Here is a 22,086-nt window from a genome sequence, read left to right as displayed (position 1 = left end):
AGTATATTTTATGATTCAATAAAAGTTAGTTCTAGAATTCTATATGACGATTTGTATAGAATTAATTTGAATCTTGAGTTAGCAAAGACATTATTGACCCTACAATTAAGTGTTGGATTGAAACATAGTTTCAATAATAAAAGATCTTCTATACTACGGCATGGGTGATTGGGGCATATCTCCAAGGAAAGAATTGAAAGATTAGTGAAGGATAATATTTTGGAAGATTTAGACTTTATTGATTTTCATGTTTAAATAGATTGCATTAAAGGAAAGTAAATTAAAAATACAAAGAAAATTACAGCAAGAAGTACAGAACTTATTGAGATTATTCATATTGATATCTACGAACCACTCCATATTCCCTAATTTAGTGGAGAAAGGTATTTCATCACATTTATAGATGACTTATCCAAATATAACTATATTTATCTAATGCATGAAAAGTCTTAGGTTATTGATATTCTTGAAATGTACATAAATGAGGTCAAGGGGTAATTAGATAGAAAAGTTAAAATTATCAAATTTAATAGGGATGGTGAATTTTATGGTAGATATGATGAATCCAATTAGAATGTTAGTCCTTTTGTTAGATTCCTAGACAATAGGGTATTTGTACTCGGTATGCATTACCAAGTGTGCTAGAGTAGAATAGTATTGCTGAAAGGTGAAATCATACTCTTATGGATATGGTTATAAGTATGATGAATTATTCCTCTATAGCTAAGTCAATGTACGGTGAAGCTCTTAAGATAGTTATGTACATCTTGAACAGGGTTCCTAGTAACTCGATTCCATTAACTCCATTTGAGTTCTGGACTAGTAGGAAATCCAGTTTGAGATATTTACATATTTGGAGGTGTCCTATAAAGATAAGAGTGTTCAATCTACATGAAAAAAAATTGGATCCAAGAACTATTTATGAATATTTTATTAGTTATCCAAAAAAATCTAAGGGATATAGATTTTTTTCCCTAATCATAGTATAAGGATAGTAGAATATGGTAATACAAGATTCCTAGAAATTGATGAAATTAGTGGAATTGAAAAATCTCGAATGATCAATTTTGATATTGAGGAGATTTAGGTTAATTCTCCCATATCATCTCATATTCGAGAAATTATTATTCCTTAAATCAATAAGAGAATTGATGAGGGTGAACAAAAAAATAACATCGATAAACTCTCACATGATGTTGATGTCACTGTTAATGATCTTGTAGAGCAATTACAATCGGTAGCTTTGAGAAGATCTCAAAGAAAATAAAACATATGATTTAATGATTATGTGGTATATCTATAAAAATCAAATTATGATATAGGAATAAAAAGAGACCCCTTATCATTTTCGCAAGCCATAAAAAGTAACAATTCTGAAAAATGGTATAATGCAATGAAAGAAGAGTTAAAATCAATAGATTAGAATGGTTTCTAGGAACTCATTGAATAAGCCAATAATTATAAAAATATCGATTGTAAATGGGTCTTTAAGACAAAACGTGACTCAACAAGTAATATCAAACGATATAAAACTAGACTTGTGGCCAAAGATTTTTCTCAAAAAGAAGGCATCGACTACTACAAGACTTTTTCTCCAGTTTCTAGAAAGGACTCGTTGAAAATCATCATGGTATTAGTAGCTCATGATCTTGAGTTACATCAAATGGATATAAAAATTATATTTCTGAATAGTGATCTGGATGAGGAAATCTATATGGAATAACTTGAAGGATTCATAGAAAAGGAAAAAGAAAGTTGAGCTTGTAAACTTAAGAAATCCATTTATAACTATAAACAAGATTTTAGACAATAATATATAAAGTTTCATGATACCATTACTTCCTTCAGATTTAAAAAAAATATTGTTGATCAATATATATATCTGAAGGTAAGTGGGAGCAAGTTTATTATATTGGTCTTATATATGGATGATATTTTACTTGTTAGTAGTAATCTTGATTTATTATACGAAACTAAAATATTTCTCAGTAAGAACTTTAAGATGGTTGATATGAATGAGGTAGCCTATGTTATTGGCATTAAGATATTCGGGGATAGATCTCAAGGATTATTAGAATTGTCTCAAAAAGAGTATATTAATCATATCTTGGAGAGATTTAATATGCAACATTCCTCAACCAATGATACACCTATTACTATAGGTGAAAAATTCAGCCAAAATTAGTGTTCAAAAAATGACTTAGAAAGAAATCAAATGAAGAATATTCCTTATGGGTGCGTAGTTGAAAGTCTATTATATGCTCAAACGTGTACAAGACCAGATATCAGTTTTGTAGTTACAATGCTAAATAGATATCAAAAAAATACAAGAATGAAACATTGGAAAGCTGCAAAGAAAGTATGAGATATCTGTAGGGGATGAAAGATTATATGCTCACATATAAGAGATCAGATCAACTTAAAGTTATGAGATATTCATATGTTGATTTTGCAAATTATCTCGACAGTAGGAAGTCCACTTCATGATTTGTATTCATGTTAGTTGGTGGGGTAATTTCTTAGAAAAGTATAAAATAATTATTTATTGTATCATCAATAATGGAAACTGAATTTGTGATATACTTTAAGACTACAAATCAAGCTATATGGTTGTAAAATTTTATCTTGGGACTTGGTGTTGTCGACTTAATTACTAAGCCGAAGATATTTTGTGATAACATTATAGTAGTTTTCTTTTGTAAGAATGACAAGTACTTTCGTGGTTCCAAACACATTGAGTTAAAATACTTAGTGGTTAAAGAAATAGTCAAAAAACAACATGTGGCAATTGAGAACTTAAGCACCACTATGATGATTATTGATCTATTTACTAAAGCTTTACAATGTAAAAGATTTAAAGAATATGTTCTTAGAATGAGACTTGTGAGCAAACCATAAAAGATATGGTGATGCATGTTTAGGTAGATGCTATTATTGATATTTTTTTATATAATTAAAGTTATTTATTTCTACTATCCTATTTATATTTATATTTATGCATATTATGGTTGAATGCAATAATAGGATTATCTTAACTAGACAAATTACATGGGTCATTATGGATTATATAAGAAAAGACTAATAATATTGTGGTATATAGAATGAAGTGTAAAATTAATGTTATACAATCGCTATGACTCGTATTGATAGTTAGACTGAATATAGTATTATTGTGCTTATTGGACTTATTGGCTTGTTTTTAAAATTCATGGTCATGTATAAAATGCTTTTCAAATTTTTTTAGAACCCAATTAAGTAAAATTATTTTCAAACAAATTTTATTTTATTTATTTTTATTTTGAATATATTTTATATCTTATCAATTAATGTGTCAAGTGAGAGAATGCTAGATTATGTGGCCCAGATAAAATATATATTAAAACTAATTAGATTCTGACGATAGATATTAGTCAATAGAAAATAAGTTCATATTATAATAGAATTTCTTAGGAGATACCCTTGATGGGAGAAACTCTCATAATAATTTATCCTAGACCTTATACTCTCGTCTATAAATAGATATGACTTATAGGGACTAAATGATACATGTTATAAAAGATGCAATTGAGAAATTATGGTTTTTCTCTTAACCTCCTTAAATCATTAATAATAGTAGTCCTATGAAAAGATAGAAAGAGAGGAAGAGTGTCTAGTTCTTCTTGCAGATTAAAATCACTATGATATTCGGATCCGGGGGACAATACCTTTGCAGATCACATAGAGATCTTTTTCAGATGACATCAAAAGGTATGCATTGTAAATTCAATCTAATGTTATTTGATTTTAATCATAGCATAATTTTTTTTTCATATTACATATAGCATATCACATATTTTATGCTTATAGTAACATCTCAAGTAATAGCATAGCATGCATGCCCTAGTTTTAGAATTGTGATTTCACACAAGTTGCTTATGGTCTTTTCAATAAAGTTCAACATTTTGTTTGAAAGAGAAGTATTCATCGTTTATACTAAAGAATATACAACTATCATTCGTGATAGGAAATATACCGTCGATTAATTATCATCCAACGTATGATTATATGATAGAGAATAACTATCACATAGTATCCAAAAAAAGAGAAGAAGATGAAGATCACCCCTCCACTCGTCTGTCAACATGGACGAAGATCCAAAGCAAGGAATTGCAAGATTTTTCTTACCCTTTATGATAAAAAAAATAATCGGAAGCTTCTTTCTTATCTTTTATAACTAGATATGAATATTCATCTTGAATATTATCTTTATGACCAAATAATGTTTTTAAGTGACTAAATATGAATAATCGCAAAGGAGTTAAACTTATCTTTTTGAGTGACCTTGTTTGACCATTTACATCCGCACTCTATAGAGTCATTAACTTAGATATCAGATAAATTAGATCTAAAAATCTTTCTTAATCTCGATTTTTGTGTAGAAGACATTGAGAATTCGATGTTTTCACCTCAGAGGTACCTTAGACAATTCTATCAATATGAGTCCAGACCATGTTGAGCTTACCAAGATGTTAATGATTTTTTCCCCTAATAAAACAATTGTCTCAGATTTTATTATACTGATTATATATATATATAAGTTCATAAAGTCTAAAAAGACAATAGGATTATATGATTTCCTATTGGCATGGGTAATCTCCTAAGGTCCCAAGACTAGAGATCAACACACATTGATCCCGAGACTAAAGATTGGCAGATAAAGAAAACTTTCAACTGATGACAAAGAAAAAGAGAAAAAAAGAAAAAGAATAAAGGTGGAACCTCTTTTCAAGGGGCAGTGCGCAATATGGCATAAATTTAACTTCATCGCCAGCCTCCTCGAAGCTGCATGGTTACACCGGATTGTTCTGCGGATCTTCGATGAATCAAATTCGTAAAGATAAATTCCAAGAGAAAGAGGTTACTTGGTGGCCGACGTCAGCGACACAAATAATCATCTTCCCCCCACCGTCACACAGCAGCAAGAAGGAAGAGAGAGGCATGAAGAGAGAGAGAGAGAGACACACACACAATTGCAGTATCTGGTGATTGGAAACAAGTGACTGCATCTCTCGCTCTTTTTCAGAAAAAGTATGCTAATTAAGGAAAACATGATGGATCTAAAAGGTGGTGTTAAGTTGACAAGGATGTTTAAATTTGTATAGTCATTCCATTTGTGAAGAAATGAAATGTCTAACTTTTGATGGGAAAGTAAAATAAAGACAATACTTTAAAAGTATTATTTAATTATCTTTTGGTATATTTAGAGAAGGTAAAAAAGCTTCTTTGAGATGGTATTATTTGCTTCGGGCCCAAACCACATAATTATCCTTTCGGTTTTCCGCTGTGAGATTTCACTTTTAGTTTGCACGTCTTCTCCACCCAACAAAAAATTTTTGGCTTAGCTTGAGACCCAATCCGAGCCCGACTTCGTTTGAGCTCAGCCTATGCTTCTCCTCCCAACAAAAAATTGGCTTGGCTTGAGACCCAATCCGAGCCCGAGTTCGTTTGAGCTCAGCCTATGCTTCTCTTCCCAACAAAAAATTGGCTTGGCTTGAGACCCAATCCGAGCCCGACTTCGTTTGAGCTCATCCCAATCATGGTTAAATTAACCATGATTCGGTATATTGGACAATTTGCTAAGAGTAATAGCTTTGACCGGGCCCTTACAGCCCGGCCCGGTTCATGGTACTGTGAGCTCATCCCAGCTCGAACCAAATCCTAACCATTGAATCAAATTGAGCTGTATATACGTACAGAGGGAGAGGCGGTGAAACAACCCAAACCCAGCCCTTCTCTCAGCATCTCTCTCTCTCATTCTCATTTTATTCCTGCCTTGTTTCGTCTCCTCCCCACCTCCGATAGCATCTAATCGCCTCCCTTGTCTCGAGAGGTGTCGCCGTCGACCCCAAGCACGGGATCCTCCCGCCGCCACCGCAGTTGTTGCCGCCGCCTCTTGGTCATCGGGCGATAGCCGCCTCGTCGATACCCGTCAAGGTTCGAACCCCTTCTCTCCCCCTCTTTTATCCTTGGTCCACCCGTTTGCCTTTGGTGATTACTTCCTTCTTTAATCCCTAATCTGTGGATCATTCCTGTTTGCTCGGATCTTTAGCTCATCCATCGGCATCGAGCCCTAATAGTAATAACAATGTATATGTATGTCTTTGTTGCCAAACCAAATGTTGGTGAACTTCCTGAGAAGGGGGAAAGGGTAAGATCTTTGATGGCTTCATCCTTCCGCCTTTTGTTTTTTGTTTGGGGCTTCTGCCTTCGGGATGATTCTTGCACAAGACATGCGGTTTGTTGGTACTGATCTTTCTGCTTCTTAGATTCGGGACGAACTCAGTTACGTCAGACTATTGGCGTTTAGTTTACCGTCATTGTAGATGGTTCAAATTAGTTTTTTATTAGTTTATGGTAGGGTTATTGATCAGGAAGCCCTTTGTCATATGATTCATGTTCAACCTCATTACTAGAACCTTCTGCTTTGCCATTTTCCTTTATATATATATATATTCTTTGTCTACTGCGAGTTTTAATTGCTGAGATTACCGAGTTGTAATTGAGTCAATACTTGGACTTGTAGTTTCAGTCGCTTTTTCAGACCATCGTATGAGAGGGATGATTAAACCGTTCTAATGAGATTTTTATATGATAGGAATTGCATTCATATTTCGTCACAGCAAGACATTTTTTTACATTTCTGAATTGCACTATGTTTGAGTTAAATCATTTAAAGTTTTTCCGTGAAAGCTACTTTTTTTCTGCCACATTTAATCGGTTTGACATCAAAAGTGCTATATGACCTTACATCTGGTTAAATTCAATTAGTAACTATTTCCACTCATAGCTGGAGCCAAGCATTCTGCAGTTGGTCAGCATAAGAAGGCTTTGCTTGTCCATTGAATTACTGGTGATATTTAGATGGAAGTACTGCTGTTATTGGTTCTTTTTGTTTCATTTCAATACTAAACAATCAGCTGTAGTTCAGAGTTTTAATCTTTTGTTTTGCTATTGGTGAGGTCAGTGTCCAGAGAGGCAAAGTGGGGTCTACCATTCGTGTATCAGTTGGGCAATTGTTAGATATGAAAGAGGCAAAACTATTGTCTTACCATCTCAACATGGCTATTGGTGTTTGAGTTTGATTAGGTTCTCTTTAGCTAGGCTTTTTAACGTGCGACCATTTTGATTTATTTCTCTTAAATAACTTTAGCTAGTTTAGGATGTCTTTTGCAGATTTCATAAGTTACCACATGATCACATCTGCTGGTTGTCTGGTTAATATTGATTGTGAACCATATTTCTACAACCTTCTGCATGGTTTGAACAAGCCCCAAAATGTCTTTTTGCTTTCTTATCTTAAATAAATCCTATTAAATGAGTGTAATATGGGCCTTCAACACAACAAATCTTATAAAAACAGGACATCCCATGGTGTGGCGCAACAATTATTGCATGTGTATTTCCAATATTATAAAGTCATCATACTTTGTATATTATAAGCAATATATGATCATTATGTGACAGCCATTTAAATTCAAATATATAGTGAACGTTTGAGTGTTCATGTGAATGTGCAAAATAAAGGACACCATTCACATTCATTGGAACCTGAAAAGTCCACACTATATGCAATTTTCGAATATGAACATGTTGTGGAGCCTTATATAGTGTTCTAATTTTGTTACATATATACCATACCTTATCATAAATAGGTGTATTTTATACATGTTGGGAAGTATTTGATAATTACAATATCCGATACAGACATGACATAGGTACAAGGATCATTTGGAAGGGTCCATGTATTGCAGTGTGCATTCAGTATGGACATGGCATAGGTACAAATTGCTTTGAAGTGTCTGTTCTTTGTGTCGTGTAATCACAAAGTTTCAACTGTCACCTAACCATAGTTGGGGCTGCATGGCTAAAACTTCTTTTAACACAATTTATTTGTGTTGAATAGATGAAATTGTTGCCTTTTTTCTTATTATATTGTGTTTTTTAACTGTTGACCAATGGCGCAACTTGTAACCTTGAATTTGAGTCAGCATTTAAGCTTGGTTAGGGCTGGAAGCAAGGCTTCTAATGTATACTGTCTATGATATACTAAAAAAGTGGCATGAAGAATTTTCTCATGTAACGAAAGCCTTTAAATGCTTTAGTATTGTGTTTTATCCAATCCTGACAATTGAGTCTAAAAACGACAACCCAAATATATTCTCTCAAGCATGCAAGAAAAGTTTGTATGTTGTTTTATTGGAGACTGTCGAATAATCTAGGATTGTTGTTTCTCCATTCTGAATTATTGGTTTGTTAATGCTTTTTATTGCTTAGCAGTTGTATGAACGAACCTGAAATTTCTTGCTCTTTATTTATTTCTACTTGACTAGAGTAATGGTTGTAGTTTCAAGAAGGCAACAGCAGCCCATATGGGTTTAATCCAGAACAATTAGTTATATTGTAGAAAGCATTACTTCTATTTGAAGTCTTGCTTCATTTTACTACTCGTGTATCAGGTTCTGAATTCTCCCAAAACCAGAGTTTGATATTACTTATTTTATAAGCCAAGATCTTGTTCTTGAGATCTGCATTTCCCTTCATAGGTCATATTCTTTCTGTAGTTACATTAGCTATTAAATGAGAATTTTTAGTTCTTCACTTGGAAATAGATTAGTTGGTCAACATATTAAGAAAATAGAACATTGGTGCAGCGGTTTAAATAGGCACTCAGGCGAGGCGAGGCCCGAGCACCTCAAGGGTGGACTAGGTGACGTGCTTCAGTGAGGCGCCGCTTGGGTACTCTTCTAAACCCAGGTGCCAGGCGCGTCGACGAGCGCCTAGTTCAAATGAAGCAATCAAACCAGACTTTTAAGTCTGGTTTGGTTCAATAGTGGCTAGGTGGTTCGATTGAACCAACTAGCCACTTTCTTACCCGTAAAAGCCACCCTTCACACCCCCACGCAACCCTAAGCCATCAACCCTAGCGCAGCTTTTGCCTCTGCCATTGATGCTTTTTGCCACAGACATAGCGGATTGAGGCTTTCTTTGTTGTCGATGGACGGGTCCGACACCTAGCTTTCGTTCGCAGCTTCCTTCTGTCGTCGTTGCTTTCGTGTGCAACACCCACCGTAGAGGGAGAGGACCGCAGTTTCCTCTGCCACCAACGGACACCTTTGAAGCTTCCTTTGCCCATGACGTCGTCGTTCGTAGTTCTGTCGCTGTCGTCTGTCATTGTTGCTGTTGCCGTCCATAGCTTTCGTCGCTACCGTTGTCGCTATTGGCGTCTGTAGTTTCTTTCGCCGCTACTGCTATCGCTATCGTTGTCGTCTGAAAGTTCCACTATCGGTGACTTTTTCTTCTCCTCTTAACAGTTCTTTTCTCGCCGTCGGAAAGTTCCACTGTCAGGAGTGCCTAGCGCCTTGAACATTTTGGGATCTTGGCATTTTTTGGTGACTAGCGCTTTTTAAATCACTACATTGATGATTGAATTTGAACATATTGATATATCATATTACATATTTTCTTGGCATTTATCAAGAACTACCCCTCCTAACTAGGGTTTTGTAGTATGGAAAAAACCTCTCAAATCAACACTAGAGATTTTTCTACTAAATTAAACTAAATTTATTGCATTAGAGAGAAGATGATGTCCAGCCATTGCCTTGGGGGCTTTTAATTGTCACATAGGGCCCCTTGAGTCTAAGTGTTCATAAACTAGCTAAATAATGTTGACCTGTTGTCAATATACCGGTTAGCTCTTTTTTCTGGTGAAGAGGAGCTTATGACCTTAATTGTATCTGGAGCGCCAACTCCTAGATTGGCTAGTGTTGCCTTTTCAAGGCGTTGGGCTGGTCAGAAACAAATTTTAACTTGAATGAAAATGTCCATGGCCTTTGAGATACTTCGTTCTAATTTCTACTCTACGGCAGCTTAACCTGGTAATGTAAGGATTCTCTCCTGTCCAGTGCATTGCCCTAAAGTTGCCTGTTCGCCGTCTCCTGCATTTAGGAATCTCACTTGTGGTTATATATCTCCTTTACGCACTTCGTAAAAATTTAAATCCCAGTTATCATGCCGTATGCCAACTTGAATGGTAGGTATCACTAGGAAGAAATAATAAATAATTAGATACTGACTGGGAAGGTCAGACATGTTGATCAGTTCAAGCTGATATTTACTTGTCTAACCATGGACATTGAACTGGTAAGTTAGATACTAGTTCTCATCCAGTTTTGGGTCATTTGGTGTTTTTCGTTTGGGATTGATATCTTACCAAGCGTATCACTCAGTTTTCCTTCTTTCTCCTCTCAGGCATTTTCCCTCTCGACTCTCCTCCTTCTCCTCCTCTTTTCTGTCACATCACTGTCTCCTCCTTCACCCTGTTACATCAATGCCTCCTCCGCCTTCTCCTTCTTCACTAGTTCTCCTCCTCTTCCCCTACTCTCTTCCTTGTTCTCTCTGGTCTGGACACTGCTGACATGTACTGTATTGGTACGCTACACTGTACCAATCTGGTCACCAATTGGTATTCACACCTTGTTGGCCATTCCACCTTATCTGATTTGATACTGGTCCTTAGTCCGATAAATACTATTTTGGTTACTTGGTATGAAGCGGGCTGTCCAGTATTCGAGCCATTGTGTCAGATTCTATCTTCATCATACTTGGACCTCATACGTGCATCTTAAAGGTTTGACATAGGCTTTCTGTACTTGTCTTCTGGTCGGCCTGGCTGGTGCTGGGACCAGGTGCAACCTGCAGGCTCTATCTGAACAGGCTTTCAACCTGGCTGGCTGTACCTCGGCTTGATTGGAATTCAATTTGTGTCTGATACGCTCCACATAACAGTCTTGTAATATAGCCATAAAGCATTTCTGGGATTTAGTTTGGTAATTTGGTAAACTGCTTTGGTGTTTTCATTCTGCAAATGCACGAGCTCCTCCTTTTAAACATGCATATCTCTTCATAGAGCACCTAGGTTATTTTCTCTAGTTGTGTTGCCTATTAGCTTGTCATTTGTAATTGTAAACTAAGGAATAGATCAGTTGGTCAAAAAAAGGGGAGTTTTTTCCTCCTCTCATCTTTTCATATGGCTGTATAGCATTTCTTGGATGGTGAGTGCTGTCTCCATAACTATTTAATTGTTACATTCTGCATTTTGATCCACCATTCTTAGTTGCTTATATGTTCTATCATATGTTGTTCTGACTCATCATTTGGGGATTTCTCACTAACTTTAATAATTTACACAAAATAGGAACTCAGTGTGCAATTAAACAAATCCCAAAAAATTCCAATTTGACTGTGTATCTGCATTTATTTCTTTATGGTTCATTTATCGACTAAACTGCATTATTTTTTTACAGCTTTATAAATTTTAGATATACTACAATGGAAGTGAATAATGGGCCAGATGCGATAGATTCTGCACCAAATGCTTCTTGTTTTGATGTTGCAAGTCGATCTAAAGTTGGGAAACCAGTGGAAACTGGGGAACTGAATGATGCCCAGGCTAAGGATATATTTGTTTATAGACAAGATGTTGTCAAATGCTGTAAGCGTGACGGCTTGCTTGGAATTGTTGTGCAAGTAGCTGGTGACTCGGATTCTGAAGGCAGCATCTCAGATGACGATGGCAGTGAGGAAGATGGGAATAAGGTTGACGAAAGTAATGGAGGCGATAATGGTGTTATTAACAATAATATTGAAGGTGGTGACAATATTGGTTCTCTTCAAGATGGACAAGTGAGAGTAACATGGAGTGATGGTTCTGAGACAATGGAAAATACTAGTGATATCACGGTTGTAGATAGGAGCTTCCTGCATGGTGATATTGTTGCTTCTGCTACTGATCCAACTGGACAGTTAGGGCTTATTGTTGATGTCGATATAACAGTTGATTTACTTTCTCCAAATGGTGAGGTGATAAGAAACGTTTCCTCTAAAGATCTTAAACGCATAAGGGAATTCAGTGTTGGTGATTTTGTAGTTCTTGGACCTTGGCTTGGCCGAGTGGATGAAGTTTTAGATAATGTTACTGTTCTGTTTGATGATGGATCCGTGTGTAAAGTTGTGAAGGCTGATCCTATGAGACTGAAACCAGTTTTGAAGCCAATTGTTGATGATGCAGATTGTCCATACTACCCTGGTCAAAGGGTTAGGGCTGTTTCTTCTTCTGTTTTCAAAAGTTCCAGGTGGCTTTCTGGCTTGTGGAAAGCTAACCGTCTTGAAGGTGCTGTCATCAAAGTTCAGGCTGGCTCGGTGGTTGTCTATTGGATAGCTTCAGCTTACCTTGGTGTCGGTACTAATTCAGCAACTGTTCCTTCTGAGGAACAGAATCCAAAGAACTTGACTCTGTTGTCTTGTTTTTCACATACAAATTGGCAATTAGCTGATTGGTGTCTCCTTTCATCTTATCCACAACCATCAACCCTTGTTGATAGCATTCCAGGAAACAGTAAGTTGAAGGAGCCCGGGAGCCACTACATTTCTCATGTTCAGAATAATCATACAAGCTCTTGCATTCTTGGTGAAGGATCATCCACAGATGCCCCTGAAACAGAGGATACTGTTGACTGCTTTCATGTCAAGTCTAGTCATGCAATCAGCTCTGATGCCCATGATGCTCAATGCACATCTGAGCAAGTTACTGATGGATTATCTGAAGGTATTTTGTTGGATGGGAATTGTCAGTCCCAAGCCGATGATTACTCGAATCATGATAAAACAGCTAAATTAGGTGAGACTAATGGAGCTGAATCAAATGACTTGCCTGAAAATTGTTCGTGCAGTAGTTCATCTTCAGTTTCAAAGGAGCCTGCTCATGAAAGCTGGCCAGCTTATCGTAAGAAACTTCGAAAAGTCTTTTTTAAGAGAGATAAGAAAGCTCGAAGAAGAGATGAGAACTTTGAAAAAGCTCTTCTCATTGTCAACACTGTTACCAAGGTTAATGTAGCCTGGCAAAATGGAGAGAAAGAATTTGGGCTACAATCAACATCTCTAATTCCAATTCATACTCCAAATGATCATGAATTTTTCCCAGAACAGTATGTGATTGATAAGGCATCCAACGAAGGAGATGGTGCTTCTGAAACAAATCGCCTGGGAGTTGTAAGAAGTGTGAACTCCCAAGAGCAAACTGTGTGTGTGAGGTGGCTTAAACCTGTGTCCAGGCCGGAAGACTTAAAGGAATTTGATCATGAGGAAGTTGTTAGTGCATATGAGCTTGATGGGCATCCAGATTATGATTACTGCTATGGTGATGTTGTTGTTCGCTTGCCCCCTGTTTCTGATGATACAACAAAATCTGAAGTTCCTACCGAGACACAAGAATATCAGCGCCGTACTCAAGACACAGCAGATGATTCAAGCAGGGAACACAAAGACAATAGTGAAGAGAATCAGACCCAAAATGATGAAATTTGTGGGAACTTTACAAGTTTATCATGGGTTGGAAACATAGTTGGTCTCCAAGATGGTGACATCGAAGTTACATGGGCTGATGGGATGGTATCAAAGGTATCTCTTACTGAGAACAGGAACTACGACTGATATTTATGCCACCACATATTTTAAATGGACAACAATGCTATAACTTATTATAACCTGAGTATTTGCCTAACGATGTTATTATAATTGATCCTGCCATTCCTTTTCTTTGAAATTGTCTCTGACACAACTGTTGTTTCAGGTTGGACCTCAGGAAATTTATGTTGTTGGTCGAGATGATGATGATGATGGACTTAGTGATGATGGTGCTAGTTGGGAAACAGTCGACGAAAACGAAATGGATATATTTGATGACACTGAAAAGGTAAACATCTCTTATAACTGATTCATAGTCAACTAAAACCATTCTTTTTGTATTCTCTTTTTCCCCTTCACATTTGTGATATGGAAGTCTTCCATTTTTAGGAAGTTGATCCACAAAATCCTACTGACAACACTGTCCAAAGGGAAAAGAGTGCTACAACTTCAGTAGAAGATGGTACCGGTGGACGAAGTGGACCACTTGCAGTACCACTTGCAGCTCTTGATTTTGTTACTAAGTTAGCCACTGGATTGTTTTCTCGGACTAGAAAACAGTCTGACTCATCAGGTTCAGATCAGATAATTGCAAATGAAGATGGCCATAAAGCAGATATTGACCTTTCTGGAAGTACATTAGATGAGGCATATGAGAATAGAGGTTTTGATGTATCAGATGGTCTTATTGCAGAAAGCATGGATGAGACTGTTGAAGTGGAGAATCAGGTGGCAGCAACAGAAGAGGCTGAACTGAAAATTGAGGACAGCATAGTGAAACCAACATTGATGGGACTATATGATGGAAATCAAAGAGATTATAGTATGGATGATCTATGTAATTTCAGTCACTTTGATGTTACTGAAAATCCTTTGGATCATCATTTTCATGGTGATGCTGAGATGGTAATTGATAAATTTCTCTTTCATTTTCTTGCAACTCGACAAATTTTCATAGAACTCATTATACATACAATGCATATGATATTTATGCTGCACTTGAATTCTGCTGTTACCTGATTCATTGCCGTATCTAGATACATGATTTTCCTATATGTGTTGATGCTTATGCTTCTTATGTAAGTTGTATAGCTGTCTTAACACAGAAAAGATATAATAATTAAAATGCAGAGTAATGGTGGAAGGAAGTGGGTCAAAAAGGTTCAGCAAGAATGGACCATTCTTGAGAAGAACCTACCTGGTAAGGAAATATTACTGGCTGAATAAACAATTTATATAGTTGATGTGAATAAATGAGCTCTAGTTTTGATCCTGATTACAGATGCTATTTATGTTCGAGTGTTTGAGGACCGCATGGATCTCATAAGAGCTGTAATAATTGGAGCCTGTGGAACCCCGTATCAGGATGGCCTCTTCTTCTTCGATTTTCAACTTCCTCCAGAGTACCCTCAAGTTCCACCGGTAATTGTGATATTAAAATTTGCTAGTTAAATCCCCCACATTTTGTCAAAAGACTAACCTCAGTTTATGATCCCTGCCTGTTTGCTTTGATCATTCTTCTTGAATTTACGGATGAGTGAATCTGTTAATCCAGTCTTCAATTTACTTCGACTTTATTATTGATTCTTCTTGTTTTTGCAGTCAGTATATTATCATTCGGGTGGCCTGCGAGTAAACCCCAATTTGTATGTGGATGGGAAGGTTTGCTTAAGCCTGCTAAATACATGGACAGGCAAGGGAAATGAAGTCTGGGATCCTTCGTCTTCCAGCATCCTCCAAGTCCTAGTTTCACTACAGGGATTGGTTCTCAATGATAAGCCATATTTCAATGAAGCTGGCTATGAAAAACAGATTGGTACAGTTGAAGGCGAGAAGAATGCTTTACCATATAATGAGAATACATACCTACTTAACTTGAAATCCATGCTGTATCTTTTGAGAAGGCCCCCAGTGGTAAGTGCAAAAAGCCCGTTACAAGTTCTGTTTCTCTTCATATATATATATATATATATATATATATATATATATATATATATATATATATAATGAAGAGAAATGGGTACACAATCATAACTGTGACTGTTATGGTGTTTTTTTTTTAAGATTTAGATTTGTCATTCTGCAAAAGAAACCGGATCCCTTCACAACTAGATTTTACTGTGTTTATGTGATAAGTGATAATTTTTCTTGCTGATAAAACATTTTACTTATTATATTGCACTTTGACTGTTATTGGCTCCTTCAACAGCAAGTTTAATATTTGCAGAGCTTGCACTTTTTTTTAACTCACCTTAGATTTATTGCTGTCGTTGACAACTTACATTAGTACCAGAATGTTCTCAACTTCACATCCCTTCCACTGTGTTTGTTTGCTGGAGAGTCAAAATCTTGTCAAATCTGCTGAACAAATTCCTTATATGGTTTTGGAACAAATATTTTGCAACAATGTTGGTTTTTTATTATTTTTTAAAGATATTCTATGTTGTTTGTCTGATTTATATGTTGTTGATGTAGCATTTTGAGGTCTTCGTCAAGGACCACTTCCGCAGAAGAGGTCATTACATTCTTAAAGCCTGCGAGGCCTACATGGATGGCTGCCTGATCGGTTCACTTACAAAGGATGCCTGCCTAACTGAGACGAGCCGCAAGCACTCTTGTTCTGTTGGTTTCAAGTTAACACTGGCAAAAATTTTGCCTCGGCTGATTCCTGCATTAAAAGAAGTAGGAGCTGATTGCCACCAATTCGATTATCTGCTCAAGGTTGAAAACCTTTCAGAAAGTTGAACAGTCCCAAAGTTTTTCCTGGTATGCTTCAACAAGTGTATTCTGGGAATTGGTTTGTTTCATGTGTAAATTGATTGGCACCCACCTGAGAGAGGCTCACTTCTTGTTTCATAAAGCATGTAGGAAACAATTCCTAGATGTGGTCAGTATTCATTGTGGAACCCTTTTGTGCCTAATATTCTCTTATCATCATTTTTTTTCTCCTACACAAAGCCAGCCTCATGTAGAATACATATTTTTATCTCATATTGCCAATGGCTTCATGTCGTGTGATGAAAGTGATCTGATCCTGGCATCAGTGCTGCCCTCATTCGAAATGAGCTGCATCCAACATCCTCTTCGCCATGAAACCCCTGCTTGGTCTCTCTCAGAAAGCCCATGATGGGGGCGACGGCTTTCTTCCTTGTACGTATCCCAGCAAATTACAAGTGGCAGCCAACTTGAAGCTTCTCCACTTCGTCTCATGAGCTTACTTCGTGTTCGTCTCCTCGCCGAGGCACTTGGCCAGAACCACTACGTCTTCTAACGCCGCGCAGCCGCCTCGCTCCTTTCGATGGCTTGTATGTACTCCACTCTTCATCTTCCTCAGCACACCTTCTTAGTTCCATCCCTTCTCTGCGCTCTTCTTCCTCCTCCGAAACAACAGGTAGAGGTTGAGGAAACGTCATGTTTCCATTCCAGGAACTTAGAAGAGCCAGGTGGAAGCGAACCAGTGGCCGCTCAAGTCTAAGTGTAGTAGAACCAGCGGCAGCCTCAACCCAGAGTTCGCATTCTACTTCGGGAGAGGCTATTGATGTTGGAAAAATACGAAAAAAAAGAGGATGAAAATACTTTGAAAACAAATAACAAACACAAGATCAAGAATACTATAGAAAATATATTTAGGCTTAAAACGTGTATAAACATTTTTCTAAAAATGATATTTGTACCCTCTTCTCAATAAGATTATTATGAGTTTGATTCAAATAGTTTTAGTGGATATGATAGACCTTTACAAGATCCGTATCGAGCAAACAATAAAAAATCTTAAAAGAGAAATTAGAGAATATCTAATTCAATCACTTGGAGAGTAAAGAAGAAGAGTACGAAAGAGGTCATCATAATTTACTCTCAAATACTTATTTATAGATATTTTTCACAAAAGATATAACCTTTAAAAAATAACTATCAAAATAACTACAAAGGAAATCACCTTTTCAAATAAATCTTTTGAAAAGAATTTTTTTAATTTGAACAATTTATAACAATCCCCCACTTGTTCAAATTTAAAATTTTCTCCAAGTGATTAAATAGTATTTATGAATAAAATAATATATCTTTGATTTGAATATTACCTTAGTGTAAACATCACAAAATGAAGTCAAAATCCCAAATAGCATAAAAGCTTTGAATTTGTTATTCTTAATGACAACACTAGTAATACCACACACATAAATACAACATCCTTGTATTCCTCGTAAAATCTCACTCAACCCTAATATGGCCTTGGGCTCATCCAAGTTCATAAACTTTTATGAGAGAAACTCCAACTCTTAATCGAAGCGGCACTACTTCTAAGTTCTTATAGTATCTTTGTTATTCTTTGAGATACTTGTCCTAACTTGACTGAACTTCATTAAGAGTATAATTAACTCAACCCTCATTCGGTGACAACCGGCACTTTAACATCTTTAGATAGGACTCGTAAAATATTTCAAAGTGCTGAACCACTCCACATATCAATGACTTGTTCTTACCCTTTGAACACTTCATTACTCATTTCATAATATTGAGTAGGGTTGCTATCATTGGTAGATTTTTTATTCAAGGAGTTTTAGCCCCATCCGTTTTGATGTTAATCTTATAACTTCTCGTGTAAGAGGTTTGGTGAATGGATCAGCCAAATTCTCACTTGTTTTCACAAATGTGAGTGAAATAATCCCACTCTTGATTAATTTTCTCACATAATCATATGTAAGACTTATATATCTTGACTTTCCATTATATATTTCACTATACGCATGTGCTAAAGTAGTTTGACTATCACAAAGTATAGAAATTGAATTCACACTCTTAGAAGTCAATGAAATTTCTAATAGAAAGTCCCTCAACCATTTAGCCTCCTTTCCTACATCTACTAGAGCAACAAATTCTGATTTCATAGGTGAGTGAGTTATACACATTTGTTTCTTGCTCTTCCAAGAAATAGCGCCACCTCCTAAGGTGAACACCCAACCAGTAGTAGATTTGTTATCTCCAAAACTCGATATCCAACTTGCGTCAATATATCATTCTAAAATAACAGAAAAATTTGAGTATTGTAGGCCATAATATTTGGTTTGTTTAAGGTATCTAAGAATTCTTTCAATAGCCTTCCAATGCTCTACATTTGGATTGCTAGTAAATCTACTCAATTTACTAACTGCAAATGCTATATCAGGTCTTGTGCACTGCGTTGCATACATAAAACTTCTTATAGCACTTGAATATTTTAATTGAGCTACTGTTCTTCCAACATTCTTGACTAATTTGATACTTGGGACAAACGAGGTATTTACTTCTTTGATTTTTAAGTGACTGAATTTCTCTAGTACTTTCTCTACACAATGAGTTTGACTCAAAACATATCCCCCACTATTTCTTTTTACCTTGATACCTAGTATAGTATCAACTTGCCCAATACCTTTCATGTTAAATGTTGAAGATAGAAACCTCTTTGTTTCTACAATACTTTTCATGTTGTTGCTCACTATTAGCATATCATCAATATGAAGGCAAACTATCACCATATAGTCATCATAAGTTTTGAGATAAACACATTTATCTGCAATATTATAAACAAATCTATTAGAAAGAATTATTGTATTAAATTTCTCATGCCACTGTTTTGGAGCCTGATTTAAACCATACAATGGCTTAATAAGTTTACATACTTTATGTTCATTTCCTAGTAGAATAAAACCTTTGGGTTATTCTATATATACCTCCTCATCGAGGTCTCTATTTAGAAATTCCGTTTTGACATCCATTTGATGAACATAAAGATAAAAAAATTGATGCTAAAACAAAATTAATTCTAATAGATGTGATCCTAGCCACAGGAGCATATATGTCAAAATAATCTATTCCTTCTTTTTGTCGAAATCCTTTAGCAACTAATCTTGCTTTGAACGTTTGGAGAGTACCATTTGTATGATACTTCCTACAAAATACCCATCTACAACTAATAGGTTTAGTGGCAAAAGATAAATCGACAAGTTTCCAAGTGTGGTTTGACATAATAAAATCTATCTCATCATTAATAGCATCTTTCCAAAAAGCAGCTTCACAAGATGCCATAGCTTCTTTAAACGTTTTAGGATCATCTTCCACTTGTAAAATAAGAGGAATTATTTTTAAGACTCTCTCATTAGTTCCTTCTATAAGGTAAAAAGAAATACTTTGAGAATCAATCTAATTCGATCTTAATGTTTTTGCTTTTCATACACGAGTGCTTTTCCTTAATTCATGAGATTGCTCTCCAACCTCTTGTGAACTTGATTAATGTCCAATCAAAAGAATATTAGGTTGCTTACCAACCTTTTGAGATATCTCCACTGGTGACTCTTCACTAATTGGAGGATGAACATTATTACTTGAAGTCATTAAATGTTCAAAGAACTCTACATCTCGAGATTCTATTATGATATTAGACTTCAAATTAAGAAGTCTATAAGCTTTGCTATTTGAAGCATAGCCTATAAATGTATATTTGATTCCTCTAGGTCCCAACTTTGTCCTTTGAGGATCATTATTCTTATAATATACAAGACACCCCTATTGAATCTCATATTTTGATGATGAAACCACTTGATATGTGTTTATGAATTAATCTACGTTTTGAGTGACATAGGATGCTTTGATCAGGATGAGACAATTAAAGCAGGAAAATCATGTTGTGCCGGAGGAACATGTCAGAAGATTGGACGTCGGGTCGGTGGATCAGTCGACGTATTGATAGAAGACTTCGGGCCGTGGATTCGGGCATCGGGCCAAGAAGAGCAGGTAATGCACTAAGGATATCGGAGTTGCGGAGTCAACTGGTCGATTGGGCAATAGGCCACAAGAGAGGACGATGCGCCGAAGAGTCGGACGAAGCGTCGTAGGACCAATGACATGCCGGACAACTTGATTATTGCTTTGTATTAATTGTCTCAATTGAAGTTTTGTTTTAAGTATGCAGGATTAACTATGAAAGCTTGAAGACATAAAGCAAGTCTACCGAAGTCAAGTTCGATGGGTGTTTGAGAGTCCGTCGAGAGTCCGAAGAATCATCGGGAGTGCTGTTAGAACCAACCGAGAAGGAATCAGGGACTTGCCGAAGCTTTCGAAAGTCCACCGGAGAGATCGTCGGAGGTTCATGGAGATCACTAAGAAGGTTTGGCTACTTGCCAAAGACTCGCTGAACTCGCCACAAGATCGGGAGCCTGCTGGGAGTCCGCCGGAAGAAATCCGAGGGTGTATCGGAAGTCCGCCAGAAGTTCTTTGAAAAGCTCGCCGGAAGGAAACTCGACATTACCGATTAAAAACTTGCTTAGGACTATCTCTTAAGTTCGTAGTTTGCATGTAATTAGGGTTAGGATTAAGGGTTAATCCTATAACCCGGTTAGGGGCCAATTAGGCCCGAGTTCGGACTGGTTTGGGCCAAGTTTGGAGCCCAACCAGTAAGCAAAAATAGTGTAGGTGGTGGCACCGCCCAGAGCCAGAAGGATCAGGCGGTGGCACCGCCCAGAACCCGAGAGTTCAGACGATGGCACCGCCAGAACATTGTCAATGTGGAAATTGACAAGCGGTAGCACTGCCACCGACAGGCGGTGGCACCGCTAGTAAAGGTCAATATGACATTGACAGGCGGTGGCACCGCCACCGATAGGCGATGGCACCGCCAGCCTCGGAAATCCAAGAGAATTCAAAATTTGAAGCCCAAATTTGAATCCTCTTCGGGTCTATAAATACCTCTCAATTCTCAGCAGAGAACATAACCTTTTGATGAGTAAGAAATTGAGATAAAGCCTTAGCAAAGTCTATAGCAAGTCTTATTTTCAATAGCTTGAGTGTTTACCTCCTTCTTTCTCTTTGAAAATTTGTAAGAGTGTGAACCACTTGTAAAAGGTTGTAAGAGGGGTATTTGTCCTTCCCCTTCAAAGTGATTTGCTAGTGGAAGTTGAGAGCCTCTTCGAAGAAGGCTTCGCAAGTGGATGTAGGTCATTTTGACCGAACCACTTTAAATTGGTGTGTTACTTAAATGTGTGTGTTTACCTTTCTTAAACCGTTATTTACATAGCAGCAAGCTTTTGATTTTTATCTTCTCACTTTACTCGAGCTACTTTCACCAAGTCATTCATTGTCGAATCGAAATCTCTACGCATTTACGAAATCGTTTTCAAACTTACGAGATTTAATCCGCTACACTAATTCAACCCCCCCTCTTAGTGCTGCTCCGATCCTAACAACCCCCACACTTTAAAATAACCAATGTTAGGTTGTCTTCCTTTCTATAACTCATATGGAGAGATCTTATTCTTTTTAAAGAGAATTCAATTTAAAATATGACATATAGCCAATAAAGCTTCTCCCTACAAATTATAAGATAATTTAGCATGCAACAATATATCATTAATCATCTCTAGATAAGTTCTATTTTTTCTTTCTACTAATCCATTTTGCTCAAGTGTTCTAGGTGTTGAACATTTATGAATTATGTCATGTTGTTCATAAAACAAGTTAAATTCATTAGGAAAGTATTCTCCTCCTCTATCATTTCTTAAAACTTTAATTTTCTTCCCTAATTAATTTTTAACTTTTGCTTTATATACCTTA

General features: G+C 36.5%; 1 protein-coding gene across 1 annotated transcript; it reads left to right on the top strand.

The window, feature by feature from the left end:
• Nucleotides 1–5,743: 5,743 nt before the first annotated feature.
• LOC135676416 (probable ubiquitin-conjugating enzyme E2 23) lies at nucleotides 5,744–16,526 on the top strand. Its single transcript, XM_065187559.1, has 8 exons — nucleotides 5,744–5,973; nucleotides 11,346–13,497; nucleotides 13,670–13,792; nucleotides 13,894–14,409; nucleotides 14,635–14,704; nucleotides 14,786–14,925; nucleotides 15,106–15,417; nucleotides 15,979–16,526. Exons 2-8 carry the CDS (start codon nucleotides 11,371–11,373, stop codon nucleotides 16,246–16,248), a joined length of 3,558 nt encoding a protein of 1,185 aa, XP_065043631.1. The 5' UTR covers nucleotides 5,744–5,973; nucleotides 11,346–11,370; the 3' UTR covers nucleotides 16,249–16,526.
• Nucleotides 16,527–22,086: the final 5,560 nt, after the last annotated feature.

Source organism: Musa acuminata, chromosome BXJ1-1, assembly GCF_036884655.1.
Source record: "Musa acuminata AAA Group cultivar baxijiao chromosome BXJ1-1, Cavendish_Baxijiao_AAA, whole genome shotgun sequence".
In the NCBI taxonomy this organism is placed as follows: domain Eukaryota; kingdom Viridiplantae; phylum Streptophyta; class Magnoliopsida; order Zingiberales; family Musaceae; genus Musa; species Musa acuminata.
The sequence above is the reverse complement of the archived record's forward strand: the minus strand, read 5'-3'. Positions and strand labels throughout refer to the sequence as shown.